The 17,944-nt window shown below is 41.0% G+C and overlaps 1 protein-coding gene across 11 annotated transcripts in view; it reads right to left on the reverse strand.

The window, feature by feature from the left end:
* Window positions 1–17,944, reverse strand: part of SK (small conductance calcium-activated potassium channel) — an 848,626-nt gene that overhangs the window by 362,049 nt on the left and 468,633 nt on the right. For all 11 annotated transcript variants that reach the window (XM_083140997.1, XM_083140998.1, XM_083140994.1 and 8 more), the window contains exon 2: window positions 6,544–7,481. In XM_083140997.1, the coding sequence (XP_082997123.1) occupies window positions 6,544–7,347 (804 nt within the window). In that variant the 5' untranslated portion in view covers window positions 7,348–7,481. The remainder of the gene's footprint in view (window positions 1–6,543; window positions 7,482–17,944) is intronic.

The raw sequence follows: 17,944 nt of genomic DNA on the forward strand, positions 1-17,944 counted from the left end.
TGTTTCTGCTACTTTTGACTTTTGTTGGCATGATATCCCTGATCACTTTTACGAGACGAGACGGGACAAAACGAGACGGGACGAGACGAGACGAGACAGAACCCTTCGAGACGGGACACGAGACGGGACAAACGAATATTTTCGAGACGAGACACGAGACGAGACAGCATTTTCACGAGACGGGACGGGACAGACCAAAGTCTCGTCTCGTGGGCAACACTAGCTCTGCGCTTCCGTTATGAATTACAATTCAAGTCGATAATATTACCAGGTGGGAAATGTTTTGTGTGTAAAGCGAAATGGGATGTCCCGTTTCGCCTTAGAAAGTTCGTGTCATATAAATAATTTGAAATTGTATTGGGAGAGGTGAAAACGCAAAAAGGCGAAACGGGAGCACACGCTTGCAGAGGCACCTTGCAATATTTCGGAGCGCACTTTAAACTGTACTATAACAGACACGATTAGCCTATATGAGAAAATAAGTTGGCTTCGAACGTACTTTGATGAAAAGAGATCTTGCACTTTCATGAAGAAGATCGAAGAATTGCTAGTACCTGATGATCTTTCGTTAAACGATATACGGTAAATAAACACATTTAACGATTCATATCCTGGAATTGCCGTTTCGTAGAAATACACAGCTTGAGAGTCGGACACACGATAAACGCATTGTGGTAGAAAAAAAAAGTTACATGCACTCATTTCATGTTCTGATGTCCCGCGAAAAACTTCTGGGCCTCACGAAACCAAACGCGACACGACGGAAATTCGTTATTTGACCTCAACACACAAAATTCTCATCAATAATTCATTAATTTCCGCTAAAGCTAGGCAAACTCGTAAAACGTGACCTCCCTGACTTTTACCCTTCCATTTTCATTACTCCCTGTTCAACAAAACAGCCCCTCCCATCTATCAGTCGTGCACACACGATGACCATGGCGTGTGTGTACAGGGTCCACACACACACACAGAAAGGAGCTGTGTGCGGACATGACAAAGTGACTCCACACTCTTTAAAACAAGACAAGAATGACTGGAGAGACGAAATTGTCCAACTTGCACGATAATACTGAGCGTTCGAAAAGTCAACACAGTCAAAGTTTGAGAATGTTATGCTCATAATTTATTGAACTTGTCAACGTAATGAATGCAGACATTTGTTAACTATATCTTCAAATTCACACAAAATAATTTGTAAACTAAATATGAGTGATACTGAGGTCGATGTCACACTGACAAAACGGAAATACTTCCCGCGTGTTGAAATACACAAACATAATATTGAAGCTAAATTTGAAACAATCATACACTGCGCTTTTATCTGGTCTGAAATAGACCTAAATTTCTCCAGACATCTTTCACATGACTTAAAATATGCTTCCAACAATGCGCGTAAAAGGCATTGTTGACAAACTGTGATTGTAACAGCCGCACGGCTCTAAACACAGCATGAACTTGTTCCTCAAGGCCATACCAATCCCTACTAACAGGGTTGCCAACTCATCCAGATGAATCCCTAGGTGGCTTTTTCTTTTTAAAGTATGAGTTTGACAACTTTTCGAATGCTCTGTATTTTCAGCCCCCCGCCCCAAAGGATGTATGTACCACGCGTATGATGATTAGTTAGTATCCAAAATTAATGATTTCATGGTGCTATGAAATTTACAAAACACGGGTTCACCTCCACCTAGAGTTGACGAGGTGTATCTTTGCGGGTGAGCCCTGACTAATCCCGGCTGCAAAGTAGCAAGGGAAGAAGCTACGGACTGCTTTAGCTACTGAGCCAGTAGCGTGCCCGAGGGGCGTTGGTGAGGGGCACAATGTTCCCCTTTCGTCCAGTATTCCTAAAAAGCATCAAAGGTAGAAAAGATGCCAAATTAGGACTGATTACTACAAAAAGCATACATACACCCCCTTCCTCGATAATTCTGGGCACGCCACTGCACTGAGCGTCATTATCTTCTTACTTTGCCAGCAAATTATTATGATTATTTGATTATTACGAGGAGATAATTTGCCTTTCCATTGGGAATGTAAAATTTAGCTGTTAACCACACCTCCTATACGTCTAAAACCTGCTTCTTTGATTTGAGTACGCAGACAGATATGAAAAGTAACTTCGCAGGACATTTCCAAAGTCCATGCACATCCCATTTTCTGGAATATGATTGTTACTGTTTTTAAAAAGGCTGTTTTAGTAATTGTGTCGATATTGTAAACTAAAATTAGTTGCCCAGCGGCATTTTTGTAACAGTCCAATCAATGTCTTTGATGCGGTAAGAGGCCAACCTGTATGTACGAGCCTGGTAGAAGGAGCTTGATTTTAGAGTTCAGGAGAATATTAATGGACTAAATATGATTTACATATAGTTGTTAATGATATAACAATGTATTATGTTAGAAAGAAAACTATGTGCTAAGTTAAAATTTGTTCATAAGGATCACATTATGCTCTTATAGGTTATTCTAGATTGATTCTAAATTGACCTAGAGTTTAAAGTGTGATTCGAGCCACTGTGCAATGTGTCTCCAACAGGAATCTTGGGAAACCTTGATTACAAGGCGACAACGTTACCACTACGCCATCTGGGAGGATCCGTGTGATGATACAAGATTGTATTTGATGGTCTACAAAGAGCTCTATAGTTCTTTCGAGAAAGTGCTAGGTGAAAAATAATATATATATATTCATGCAGTCATTTTGAAATTAGTGTTGATTCTCATTTATTTGAACACTGAATAGGAAGTAGGGCCCAGAAGGTAGATGTCGATGAGGCACGGATCCACGGGGAGGACGATAGGGGCGACCGCCCCTCCCAACTGCCAGACTTTTGGATGTACAGGGTGAGCATAAAGTCTTTCCCTGATTATGAATATTTATATCTCAACTTCCACTGTAGATAGGCATATAAAACCTATGGCAAGAAGTAGTGTAATATACATCAAGTTTTCTTCAATTTCTTTGTTTTTTCCGATTCGTAGAGACGGTCCCGTATCATGACCACCGCGTTCGCCAGACATAACCCCTCTTAACTTATTTTATGGGGTTACGTTAAGGACACAGTGTTTAGTTAACCAGTTTCTGATATGTAAAACTCTTCAGACACTAATACGGGATGTTATAGAGACGGTGACGGAAGAGGTGTTGGCAAAGACATGGAGAGAAATTGAGTATCGCCTAGACGTTCTAAGGGCAACAAAAGGGAGCACATGTCGAAGTGTACTGAAGTGTACTGATAAAAAAAACCTTATGAGTTAAGCTACCATTTCCAACAAACCGCATACCTGTATCTAGCATAGTTCTTTAGCAATAAAAGTTTGTAATCAGGGAAAGACTTTATGCTCACCCTGTATTATTACGCCTAAAATTTATGAAGACTCAAATGTTCTGTAGTTAATCAGACTACAGAATATTTTTTAAAGTTTGATTTAAGTCCACTCATCATAGGCTAATTGGAAATGGGCCTATACCGTTTAAATTGGGACCAGACCTCTGTGTAATATGCTTCAAAAGAAGACACCTCCAGAGAATAGGTTCTTATTTTATTTGTTCATTCGCTTTTTTTTCTTATATACGTATCATCGTTCATTTTGATGTGGCAATGAGAGGAATTATGAAATCGACGGACAATAATAACTACCCATTCCAGCTCTGGACTCCCATTTTTGCAAAACATGGAAATCCGTTTGGTTCCTGTTCACAGTAGGATAATGTTCATATAAAACAATGCACGTGAAGCTTAGAATTGATTTTATGGTGAGGTGAGGCACCCGACTGAAATCCGACCCTCCCAACTGTAACTCCGCAACTGATGTCGATAGCAGCTCAATGGCCGATGTGGTAATTTTTGAAAGACTGTTGCAGAAAATAAAGGAGTGGAGGTTTCTCTATTTGGCAGACAAAAGTAGGCATGATTACCACTGGTAATCCACATTAGAACCTTCCGTTTCAGTGAAACTGTTGGGCTGGGTCCAAAATTCTATCCGTTAAATGCAGTTTCTGCTTGGATTTGAACCAGGAGGATCCGTACTGTAATTCTGGTCTTCACAGAGCGCTCGTGAATACATTATTCCTTTCGGACCGGGATGTGACCAACCTAAGTGTATTGCCTGGGACTCCCAAGTCCCAAATAATGCTGAAACGAAGAACGTGAGAGGGAGGAGGGTTAGGAACGAATGCATTCGCTCCAGCACCGTTATGGACTGCTGGAGGTTTATCTTTCTGCAACAGCAACCCGGAGGCAAAAATTCCCGGGACGCCCGGCAATATCTTGCTGGAAATCCTTGGGGGATTTTGCTGGAAGTATCTTAGAAGCGAAGAAAGAACCCATGAAGATATGTGTTTATCCCTCTGCAGCGTTCCCATCGCAAGGGTAGGGGAGCGGGAATGACTTTTATTTTTTCCTTCTTACATTCTCCAGGACTTGAGTTTATGGCATCTGTTCCACTTTAAGATGTGATCAAGGAAATATCCACCATTCCCCTGAGTAAGGTAAGCCCCTTTATCGCACCATCTGTTGAGAAAAAACGGAACTCCGATGACGCAAGAAACAACCAAGATGGACGCCATGTCGACAAAACGGCAGTCCACATATTAACCAATACCATGTTACATAATGAGAAAGAACTGCACAAAGAAAAAAAATTGGGGGGGGAACATACGACACGATGGAAAGCAGGGGTAGTTCACTTATATCTTGAAACATTATTTATTGTTAGTTATTGTTATTAAAAGTGAAGCATTATCACAGAGTGGAAACTTGTCAACTTAATTTCAAGTTGAGTAAAATTCTGCAATTATGACGACAAAGGATTGACTCATTTTCAAAACAAAATTAGAGCAACTTAGGCTGCAGCTTGCTTTCGACAATAAGTATAGGTACCTCCATATTCCATAATGGTCGACGAGAATGTGTGGGGCTCTACTCCCACAATGTGGTCACATCCCCTAAAAATATGTCTTCAAGGGGAACTTACCCCTTTTTCGGTAGGTACCTCAGGAATTCTTTGAAGAGGCAGGTGTCCAACGCCATTGGCGTACGTACCGGAGGAACTGATGGGGTTAGAGCCTCCCAAATTTTGTGAAATTGAAAATTTTCAAATGAAAGCACTAGGGAACTCGGGGAAACCCAAGGCAGTAAATGCAACCCCCCCCCCTCCAAATGATTCCCGATTACCAGTTATGTCTCTGAACAACTTTTAAAACGAAAGTTAAAAATAGTAATTACAAAATGGAGGGAAATAACCTTACTGCCCTATTTTCTGCGAGAAAATGGAGTTCAGATGGGGTAATAGTTGTAACATTCGTAATCTCCTAAATCATGTGCTCCTGGACAGACTTACACACAAGGCATTCCGTTAATTAATGTTTCAAGCAAGTGTTATACTACCGCCAAGTTTGACCTCTCAAGGCATTATTTTTGCTCAGTACTTGATTAGTTGATTCAAATACACGCATAAAAATATTTGAGTAGTATACTTAGAAACAATTTCTGGAGTTAGGCCGTACACCCTGAGGTGTTTTATTTCCACAAATCTGTATCATGGAAATAAAACACCTGAGGGTGTATGATCACTGGTCGAGAACCATCTCGCCACTGATGGTCTCAGGTTCGAGCCCTGCCGACCTCCGTGGCGAAATGGTTAGTGTAACGCGCTACGAAGTCAGAGTTCCGTGAATCAATTTGAACTATTTATCTTCATTCATAGAGACACAAAAGTTACGGAAACTAAGGAAAAGTACGCAAGGAATAACATATCGTGCAACATCACTCCTTCCTTCCATGTTGTAGCAGGCCAAGTACTACTTTGCAAATGTCTCATTGTGGTACAGACCAGTACGCCCCTGATCCCAATCCGAATTCAATCAGACCCAGTGAAAGGTTTGTTATTTTCAGCATGCAAATTATGAAACAAAACAAAAGAACAAAATAATGCGATGTGAATTAATTTTACTCTTAACAACGATGGAGAAAATATTTATTTCACCAGTATGACTTTGGGCCTGTCTGATATTCTGCGTGTACGGCTACTGGTATTTTAGCATTCGTTACCATATTTGCGCTAAGTTATTAACTATAAATTCAATTTTAGAAACCAGGGTTATTTCGGAAGAGAGATTTGAATGTCCATGTCCGTATGTCGTTAAAAAATGTTTCCGTCAATAAATGCTTTATTGAAACACTTTGCGGTATAATGAATTCTCAGTTCTCTCTCTAATTCATTTCTCGCCAATTAATACAACTGGCAACGTTTCAAAGAAATTATGAATTTAGTTTGTTAGGATGAATATGAAAACATCGAATTTTCCCATTTTGATGAATGTAAACGGACTGTAAATCAACTTTGTTGTTTCAACAAAATAACGGCCTTTGAAATAACCGTTACAGTTTTGTTCTGATTTATATGTTCGAACTGGGACATTAATGGATCGTTAAAACGGTATTTCGTTGGGGAGGGGTATGTAACGTTCATATTTGAGAAGTTTCATAAATTTATTTTGCTTGTAAAAAAACAAACTGGATATTGCTTCATATTTACCTGTTTGAATTGTCGAATGGCTCCATTGATCCGAAGCGAGTCGGCAGCAATCCCCGCTATCCCATCTCCTGGTTCACGTAGCTGCCGCAGAGAGGCGCTGGGCACTGCATGGTGACAGTGGATGCAGGACTCCGGCTGCGAACTCTGGCGGATGATTCTGGAACTCGAATCCCTGGGCGAGGACGTGGAAGTCAGGACGACAGGAAGCTGGATGTCTCCGGTGGCGGCGTCGCTGGTGGTGGCGATCGGAACGCCACCCGACGCGGGACCCGCTTGAATGGAACGCACGCTCTCTCGCGAGACGGAGCGGGCGAGCGGCTGCAGCGTGTGCTCGCAACGACATCTGGAGTGCGCGTGGGGAAGCAGGTAGGAGCGAAGGCGGCAACCGGGATTGTCGGCGCCGACGGTGACGGCTGCGGACGACGCGTCGTTTCGTCGGCAATGCAGCTCGATGTCCGGCACGGACCGCGTGGATTCCTGCGGTATGCCGGAAGCCTCGTTGATGTCCGGTCCCAGCGATATGGATACGGGATCGGGCGCTTCCTGGGTCGACAAGATGGCCGGCGGACGTGACGTAACGTGCTCGGGCGACGTCGGAAGTAGCTTGGGTGCCTCGTCGCCTTCCTCTTGGGTCGCCAGCAGCGGAGTGGCAACGGACGGCGTGAGAAGGCACGCCGTCTCGTCGCTGGCGTACCCAGAGTTCGCCTGACTCGTTGGGTCTCTTGCGAACAGGTTCTCGCTCGAGTCCACCCTCACTACGGTCGACGGTGTCGCGGTGGAACTTGTCGCCATGGACCCGCTCATGACTACCCCAGCATCATGTCATCTCCTTCCCTTCCGATGTCCAACTTCCTCCCTTTCTTCATGTCATTTTCATGCCGTTGTTTTGGGGTTGTTTGCAAAGGGGGTGGTTTCACTTTGTTTTTCACGGTGGCAGCCTGAAAAGAAAAGAAAGCACAATTAGAGGTAAATTCTTACAACTCTATGTAAATACAGTTAAGGGACACAGTGAAAAAAGTAGCCTATTTTTGTTGTTTTTGCGAACATCCGACCGCTCCAGACATCTAGCGCCACTTCCTCTAACTTCCAGGCTTGAGGCACTGATAGATGTTCGTCTATTAGCTTTTATATGAAGAACATTGACCTAGAAATGCTTTTCCTACATTTTTTTACATAGGCCCCTTTTCCACTGAGGACACCCCCAAATCATAAACTGTAAATGCTGAAAAAAAGACACATAGTATAAAATGAGACGTGATATTAACTCGAAGCTAGGAGAGAAATTAATGAAAAAATGGTGATTCATACTCATAAAATAAAATAAATAGAGATTTCGGTCTCCTATACTCTGTCTCGGGAATCTCTGGAGCGAGAGAACGAAAGCAAGTCTCTGCGCAAGTAGTGACTCGAGAGGGTTCGACCAATGAACTCGCGAGAGGGAACGGGGTTGTGAGGAGGGGGAAAAGCGACTTGAGCTACCAGCTTTTGCAGCAGGGTGTACTATTTCGTTTCGCCCACTCGTTTTCTCTCCCCTTCTCTGCCGTTATGCGCGCCCTTTCTCCAGATATTTCTGGGATATAGTATAGTGTGCAGTATTTAGCTCTATCCAATCTTCTGGTTCACGCAGCTGACGCAGAGCCGCGCTGGGCACAGCAAAGTAGCTTTTAGACCAGTGCACATGATGCCATAGTCTAAAATCTAAAATTTGAAAATTTTCAAAATTTTGAACACGTATTTTTTAAAAAAAATCAATTTCGTAGCTACAAACATTTACAACAGTTTCAAAGAGTTTGGTAATGCGTACCATACCCGTTCGATTAAGAAATATTGACCCTGGCAGACCTTGTCAGCTCCTGCTCAGAAATGTGATGGGTAAGCCTTTCACAGGAAATGGTAAGAACACTGGCCTTTGGCTAGAGGTGACGAGAGCCAAGCGAGGATTTAAATAGTGCGCATGAGAGCGACACGAGGTCTTTTAATATGGAATCATCGGAGAAGCAGGAGCTACTGGTCTTATTTCTAAACCGAACAGGGTAAGCTAGTCTACACCCATTCTGCCATTCGCATTGCTCACTTCAGTCTAAACCGAATCATGAGTCTATTTTAATGATAAGTTAGATATTTGTACCTGCCCGTTCAGGGCTGTCTCTACCAGTGGCGTAGCGTGATTGTATGAAAGGTGTAAGACTTCCTTAGATAAACCTGACCTGAATATTGGATAAAGAAAACCCAAAGATATTTTAACTAAATAGAATCTATTTGAATCTAAGTCATGTATGGGCATACTCAATTTCAAACACAAAATGCACACACACTATGTTAACAATAATAGCAAATGTATTACTTAATGAAAATTCTCATTTATACTGTAACTCGATCCGACGATCCTTTAGTCTGAACACCTCAATCACGTCGTCGTTGAATCGGGAGTTTCTGGCCAATGTCTTTGGCAGCTCCTTTTCAATGGATATCAGTCCCAAGTCAGATTTCCTTGCCTGAGTCTGTGTGCTGCGTTGACATGTATGAATCCTCTTCAGTGCAGAAAACGACCTTTCCACCGACGAGCTTGAGGCAGGAACAGTGAGGAACAATTCTGTTAGTTTGTACACTTGTTCAACAGCTTCATTCAAATGGGTAGTACGCAGGTACTCATGAAGTTCAAACACACTCTTTACTCGATATTCGGCTTCAGAATAAATTACCTGTAGCTCAACTTTCAACTGGTAGCAATTGAAAAATCTTGCATACAGCTTAGTTTAGGACACAAACTCTTCTTCTGGAAAGGTCATGTCATATTTTTATTCTTATTGTGGGAAATGCGTAGAATACAATTTGCAAATGCAAATTCATTCGAGAATATTACTCATTATCATGGTTACGATATTTGCGCACATTTTGAAAAGCATATCAAGCAACTTAGTGAAAGGAAAAGGTAAAAAAAATTCTGTAAATCATAACGCTAAGTATTACGCGCATGCTTTAACATTACGGGTAACTGGGATGCACGCGCCAAACTTTGCGAGCGCTGCCGGATCTAGGATTGCCAGACATTCCTCTTTTATCGTTAACTTCGCTGCTTCTAATGGAGGTAATATCCAACATTAAACCATCTCGTTTGTGAACTTAATAGTCAGTTTACACATTAAAAATGACACCCGTTTTGTTACACCTCCCGTCAAGCATTGTTGAAAAAACACGGGAGTCGAATTTCCTTGTTCTCTTCCGACCGTGGCAAGCATATGAGTCATACGGAGCGGCAACCATGCCAACGTAAGCTTCGCCTGCCTGGGGACAGATATTCTCGCCAGTTATCACCCACTGGTAATACGCATTACATCTGGCTCAGAATCGGGGTGCCCTGTCATTGGTTGAGAAGATACTACGTAAGCAAACACACCCGCCATGGGCGAGTCCAAATCATTCCTTCCATTCACCTACACGTAAGTCCTCTGAAGAAGCCTTACAGAGAAACAACTCGAATCAAAACAAGTCCTCAAATATTTCGTTAAAAGTTCTACTTGCAGTCTGATATTTCTGTGTGTGTTCAAGCGATAAATACGGGAATGAAATAAGTTTTCTTCAATAATTTCAACTTGTAAGGTGGACTTACAAGCCTTACGTGGGCACTACGCCGCTGGTCTCTACCATCAACAAGTATTAATCGGGAGGGGCAAGTTACATCCCTATTTAAGATCCCCGCGTCCAGGTTGGAACGCTACGAATGTATTTCTATCTTTTAAGGAAGAATATATAGGTTGTAATGGAAAAAAAATCAAGTAAATAAATGCAATTTTGCAGCAGTCAGTTTTATTCATGTCTATAATATTTACACATAAAAAATATAAATTAATACTGATATTATTTTATTTAATTGATTTAGTACAACTTAAATAAAAGCTACAGAAAATAGCCGTTTGTGACTTCTGTGCATTTTCCCGAACACCCTAGATATAATTATAGAACTGTACCGCTGTCCATTGTGCGTTAGCGTGTCGATGTTTTTCCGAATTTTTTAGCCACGTTTGGCTAATTTGCGAAGATGGGGATGAGTGATGATATGATGAAATTGATGAATGGACACTCACAAACATCCATGCCCTGGCCAGGATTCGAACTCGGGACGCCTGGCGTCGTAGCACGATGTGCTTACCACTCTGCCAAAGGGGCCGGCAAGAGTGGGGCTCATGAAATTAGTGGACACAATACGTTCAACTACGTAAGGAAATATTGTTTCCAACACAAACTTAGTTTTTTTTTTAATGGAAACCCCCATTTTATTATTAGCTCATTTGAAAGTACGGAAACATTCATTAAGAATGGCGTTTTTTACATTGTAATACGTCAAGTAGTTCTCAAGTAATTGTAACGTGAAGTTGAGCGTGAATGAACATCCACACTGTGCCTGTCAGCAGAGCCGAGGGTAAATACCGTCGTGAATACAGCCCGCACGCTTGTGCTGCATTTTTCCTACACTCGATATAGATAAGTATCATCCCGGCCTTTTCAGAGTTTGGAAATACTATTTTCTCAGCTCAAACGTCTGGTTAATCAGTATACTTTGTTACTTCCTTGCTTTATTTGATAAATTTGATAAATCTATTTGAAAGAAAGAAAGAAAAATGTATAAGGTGCAAAGTTTAATACTCGTAGTTGAAAACTTAATGATTTGTCATGACTACAGCGCCTAGAATAACGTAGTGTGGAAAACGGCATGCTTCTGCGCTCTCTGGCTGGTTCCACTCGAAAATGATCCGCTAGAGGCGCTGGTGTTGACCCCGGTGCTTGGTGTTCGACTGCTTATAATGGAAGTAAATGGAGTTTTCGCTGCAACGTCTGATTCTTTTACATGAAGCATTTCTTTGTATCAGAAAATTGTTATGTTATTTGGTACAGTAGTCGCGAAAATAATAAAGAATATTATGAACCGTCGATCATGACCTGTCCTTGAGTTTTTTATTAACAATACGGAAGAAAACATAGGTATGGATTGTAACACGTAACATGACAATTGCTGCGAGAATTAATATTGTGTATGCATTATCCTGAAAGGTCCATTAATTTTGTCATTGTCACAAATATTATTTTTATGGAAATTCACACAGACAATACTCGTTTATTTTTCAAAGATTGTTTTACATCCACTCGCGTGTTGTGTTGTCCAACTTACCGCCCAAAAACTCGCAAGCGTGAAATATGACACTTTTCGTTTCCCGCTTACTGGAAAAATGTAAACAACGCGTTGGTTGAGTTATATTTGTGCTATTATTATATGATCATACGATGTTAAACCGGCCAGCAATTGCACTGCCTGTAAATCGTTCATAAATGCTTTCCCATAAAAAAAATTAAAAAAATAATCCAATGAAATAAATAAAAAGTGAATAAATACAACGGTGGACTTATGTTAATTTGCGGTTTATTTTCATCAAGTACAAGGTAGACATTTTACAGCCAAGTCACGAGTAAAAATGCACAGTCCTTAACACCAAAGTTCTACTTACCAATCGACACGAATGTAAAGCAATTTGTTGATAGAGATGACAAGGTACAGCCTAACCGGCTATTTCAACTCCATGGAATATGAAATTAAATTCTTTCGAATATCTGCATTTCGGGAAAATGACTTCATAATATGTACGCCACGAAACATTTTTTCTCCTTCATGACACTATTTCAATTTTATTAGTATACAAAAATAAACTTGTGTACACAATCCAACGTTTGACGTCCAGCCTCACATGCGATATGTTGATGCTCGTGTTGCGTTGCACATAAAACGTATTTATGTTACTTTTCTCTGTAAATTAATGCCATTTCGTGACTGCAAATCACTCCACAAATATAACTGTTTCCATCAATTCACTTACCGCCTTTCTAGAGAAACAAATCTAACACAATATATTCCAAAAACTAACTAAGCCGCATTACTTTCATAACAAAATTAGCACCTGGGTCGATCGCACTGCCATCTACTTGTCATCGTCTCGGGGAACCAGTTTCTTGGGTCGTTTTCCACACTACGTTATTCAAGGCGCTCTAGTCATGACCAAACGAGAAAAGTTGATTGTTCCGATGTACTAAAAATTATGACATAAATTAATGAACGTTAATTAAAACTTAGAAAGACGTTAATGTACTAACATTTATGTATGTTATTGATTGCGGAATGTTTAAAATTTATACTTTTTAATTAACAAATATTTGTTAACCCCGTAAGATGTATCAGAATCTTTTAGATAATTTGCCAAAGCTTACTCTTTAGTCTATGGGCCAAGTGGCCAAAATAAAAAAAATCGGTATAATTTTGGGGTACTAATTTTCCTTTATGCCACAGTTATATGGGTGTGTAAGGATACCAAAAAACCATGCTTGCCATCTCAAAGTAGTAGCTAATAGAAATGGCGGCCAATCCAAGATGGCGGATGTTGACATTTGAAAGAATGACTATATCTCTGAAACCAACGGCTCGATCTCAATGAACCTTTCTTTAAATGAAAGCTTAATAAATGTTCTATATTTAATGTTATTTTTAGTTTTTCGATAGGAGCAACCGTTAAGTAGTTAATCACGGATTAATAGAAAAAATTCGCATTTTTTACTATTAATTTTATATTTATCATTAATTTATTAATAATCTAGGCATCTGAGAAGAAAATGTTGCAAACAAACATGGTAGCGCAAATGCTTATCTTTAATTTGACATATTACACTTGTTGGTTTTCACCTTGGAATTCATATAAAACAAATGAATTATGTAGTGTGTGCATCGAATTCTTCTAGCAGCATGTGTCCTTAGTCCTATTTAATTACACGTATTGTAACTGGTATTGACTATTGAATAGTATATTATTGTTATATACATGCAATAACATTTAATAATAATCATAATAATTTATATTAGCATTCTTATTATTATTATTAATAATAATAGCTAATAATTGTTGTTTTTGTTGTTGTAGTATTAACTAGCCATTAATTTTGTTTAATCGTTACCGATGTTCATGGAAGAATGTTATTGATTGATTGAAATTAAAATTATGTATGCGTCAGCACTTAGGCTATTTTCGCCCATCATATTATATGAGGCCAAGCCCCTTACAATGTATAAAAAATTACCATGCGTGTCTCTAAAATCTCCTTACCCAGGGTGAAAACCGAGGCGGTACTGGAGCACTCAGCACATATATTCCTATGAGCAATACACAGAAGACCATACATACAACCATACAAAGCTGGCCTCCTGATGGCTTAGTGTAACGTCGTCGCCTTGTGATCAAGGGGACCCGGGTTCGATACCCTGTGGAGGCACAAAGTCGTTCGGATCCCACTTTAAACTGTAGGTCCACTCCGGATTTTCCTATCTGTGCATAAAGTGTACTTAAAAATAAAATCTCAAATCAAACAACACTACAAAGGATTGTGCTGGCCGTAGGTTCAGACCCCAGAGCCTCGTTGGTCTCCCAAGACTGCAGTTGCTGAGGTGAAGTACGTGGAAGTGAGGTTAACATTTGGGAGTGTTCAGAAGAACATCATAACATACGTGTATACTCGTTATTAGTTATTACAGCCGAAATGTCTGCTTTCAAGAAAGTAAATATCTGTAAACACAGAAGACGGACCAGATAAGTTATATTATATGTGGGGGAAATGCATTTACCAAAACACATAGACAGTACATATTGCACACTTGCTTTGTTATTTTATAATCTGTTATTTCATAGATATAAAAGCAGTAGTGGCAATTGGGTATCAAAAGTGCGGGTTGGGCAAGGAGAGTTTACATTCTCTGGGTAGACAAGGCTTATCATTAAGATGCCATAGTGCTGGGGGCAAAACGTGGGGTAACTGACCCCCACGTCTCCACTAATCGCCGCCACTGGCTACAAGGATATGGTTAATATAAAAATAACTTTGTGGGGTGCAGGTTGTGGAGGTAAAAACTTATTCCCACAAAAAAATCATTTCAATTTGTTTTATTTAGTAACGCACTAATTACGAAATGAACATTAATCTTTATTCCAATTCATCCGTTACATTGCAGTATATTTATTATTATTTTGTCCTGCAAGTAGAAAAAGGCACAACGTAATTACCAGCTCGACCAAGAGATGGCAGTGCAGGAGCGCTGATTCTGCTGCCATCTGTACGGGCCATGTAGAACTACGTGGTGAAACGCCTGACACTGGAAAGGATGTTGAACTGCTTTACGTGGAAATCATGTTTGGTAACTAAACAACGCTCTCCAAGAAAGTTGAGGGCTAACGTTTCCATAAACATGGCAAGAGTTAATAAATTATTCAGAAAGGCTCAGGAAAGCAATTTTTAAGCTTCTATACTTGACACACTTTTAACAAGTTTGTCACTGAATTTTCATTTTCTGAAGGGTTTGCTGCGACAGACACAACTTGATTCTCTCTTTTTATTTTTTTTATTGTCCTTACTTTCTCTTCTTTCTTTTCCTCACTTCCGCTTTTTTGATCTCCTCCTTTATTTCTATATATCATTTTCCCTCACTTTACTCTCTTTAAGTTTGTTATTCTTTATATTTTTGTCCATCTCTTCTTTCTCTGCCTTGTATTTGCCCTCTACATCTTGTTCCTGTTTCTTTCTCTCTCGCTATCCCTTATTCTCTCCATTATAAATGATAGCTCTGCTTTTCAGTTTTGAGTCCACTTTATGCACGGTAAGGCTAACGAGGACCGGACCTACAGTATAAATTGGTATCCCAACCACTTTGTGCCTCTACCGGGTATCGAACCCGGGATACCTTGAGTACAAGGTGACAACGTCATCATCGGGGATGCATACACGTTGGTGTTGGTTGAAAATTTCTCATATAAGCTACTTTGGTGAGCAGCAGTGTTGCCAACAATTGAAACTGAAAAGTCACTAAATGTCAATATAAAATCCGCTAAAGTGTCACAAAATCAAATCTGCATTAAAAAATATGCTGTAAATTAGTGAATTTGGGACTCCATAACACACCGATTACTACTACCGGTGTAGTTTTGCAAACCATATGCCAAGACAATTCATGCAGAACAGCCTCCTCAAGTCAGCAGCATTTGTAAGGAAACACGCATGTAGCTTTACATGTGCGTTCACAAGTTCACAATAAGAGTACCAAAATGTTCAAAGCGTTCGCGATATTATTTCGATTTAAGTAGGGCATTTGTTGCAGTGAACATTCCACTGAAAAAAAAACCCGGTTCTGAAAAACTTCCCGTTTCAATACGAATTCATACAATTTGTGCCACCCAATGATTTCACTTTCCTTAAACACTACCTCCCACAGTGTTACGAAGAAACTGGGCAAAAAAAAATTGAATCTGTGTGTGAACATGAAAAAAGTGTGGGTCAAACTTTTATCCACGCATTTCCCCTGTTTTTAAAACATATTTAAAAATGTTTAAATTTTTTTAGCACCTAAAAATCTTCTCCCTAAAAATAGCCGTACATAAAAGCTATAAGAATGTGAAGATGGAATTAAGACAGGGTAGCAACCTTTTCCAGAAACATTGTCTCCCATTCGCCCCTTCTTTTGTCAGCGAAGGAAAACCTTCAATTTTTGCATCTTGTCTCCGGAGATGTTTTCCTTTTTCCATCCGACTGCCTGGGTGATGAAGAATTCATGACTTCCATTTGCAAGCAGACTTCGCGGGATGAAGTAATATAGGTCGTCCCATCTAAGGAGACGCTTCGGAAGGTTCCTGTATATTTTATGGATGGTAAACACGTCAGCCCGCTTCGGGGCTAAGGAAATCTACTTGCCGGCTTCTCTGCAATGATGCTTTGTCTCGCAGCATCAGATCTTGGTCAGCTGCTGCGCGCAATATTGCCCCTTCCTTTGTCTATGTGTGATCCTGCCTTTCCAAGGAAGTGGAAAAAAGGTTTAGGAAATAAAGTCACGCGAGACTAAAGACTGAGATGCGTCTCTCGCGTTTTAGCAAGGAAATAATCTCTTTTCTCGAATGTGTCTGGAATTGGATTGGCCGGAAACAGCCACAGCCAGATCCAAAACCGAGGATCGGCTAACCGGGCCCGAAACCGAGAATCGTATATCCGGAACCAAATATCGAGTACCCGGATTTCGAACCGAGAATCGGTTACCAGCATCGAAAAGCAAGAATAGGGTATCAGAATCCAGAATTGAGAATCGTGCCATCAGACCCGGATCCAAAAATCGGATGCTCGGATCCAGAACCGAGAATCGAGCACGCGAATCCGAAACCGATGTTCGGGTAACTGGGCCCGGTATCGCGAATCATTTCCCCCAATCCGGATCCAAATATTGGCAACCCAGATATGAAACCGAGAAACGGTTACCAGGATCAAAAACCGCGGTTACTAATATCTGAAACTGTGAATCGGGTTCCCAGATACCGAATTAAGAATCGTGTGCCCAGATCTGGAACTAAATGTCGGACACCCTGACGTATAACCAAGAATCCAGTACCGTGCAACGTCCGTCACACACTTACACACAATTACCACACTCTAAACACTTTAATTAGTAGGACAGCAAAAGTCTACCCATATGCGCTAACTTTTTGTCAGCCGCAGAACATGGACTCAGAAATATCTTAGGGCTTGCTGGGTGTAAGGAATGACTATACCAGCTTAGTATATATATATTTATATATGTTTATTATAGTCTCAACACAAGGGTGTCCGTTTGCACACTTACACACGTGTCTTTACCTGAAACCTTTACCACGCTCGTGCATTTACTTGTACCACACACGTGCTTTTACCTGTTCCACGCACGTTCACCAAGAGATAAGGGGGGCAGGGAACATCCAATTTATTCCTCGCTGTGAGGCGCCAGGGGGAGAATGGGGACCTAATTTTATTTAGGGCCTTGGTCGCCGCTGACGTCACGGGTTCCCCTGTAAAAGAGAGTAGGTTGTGCGTAGTACCCCAACCACAGCCGGGAATTGGCCGAAACCAATCGGTACTCCCGAATAACGGGCGCAGGGTAAAAGGATTAAAGGATGCCGCGACACCCCGGCGTTAGCTGGGAGTTGGCAAGCCAACCGGTGTCTCCTATGAAGGGACGGCAGGTTAGAAAAGGAAGGTCCGGGTGCTCCCAGACAAGCCGGGCAGGTAAAACCTGGGCACCTATCAGCCTAAGCGAGCGGACCAGGTAGGTAGGTTGCTGCTAGGCTCTTCTTCTTCTTTCTTCTTTCTCCGTCCTTCCTTCTGGGATGGCTTCTAGTTCTCAGGCTGGGAGGCCAGTTAACCCTGGATGTTTGCCTGTTGACATCAGGGAGCCAACTGAGCTCCGGTCTCGCTGCGCTGGGTTTTATAGTCGCGGTGGCGCATGGGTGGTGAAAATTTTAACTACAAGTACGCGTTGCTAACTCATTTTTTTACATATTGCAACCTTGGTACTGAGAAA

Source organism: Lepisma saccharinum, chromosome 19, assembly GCF_977018435.1.
Source record: "Lepisma saccharinum chromosome 19, izLepSacc3.1, whole genome shotgun sequence".
NCBI lineage: Eukaryota > Metazoa > Arthropoda > Insecta > Zygentoma > Lepismatidae > Lepisma > Lepisma saccharinum.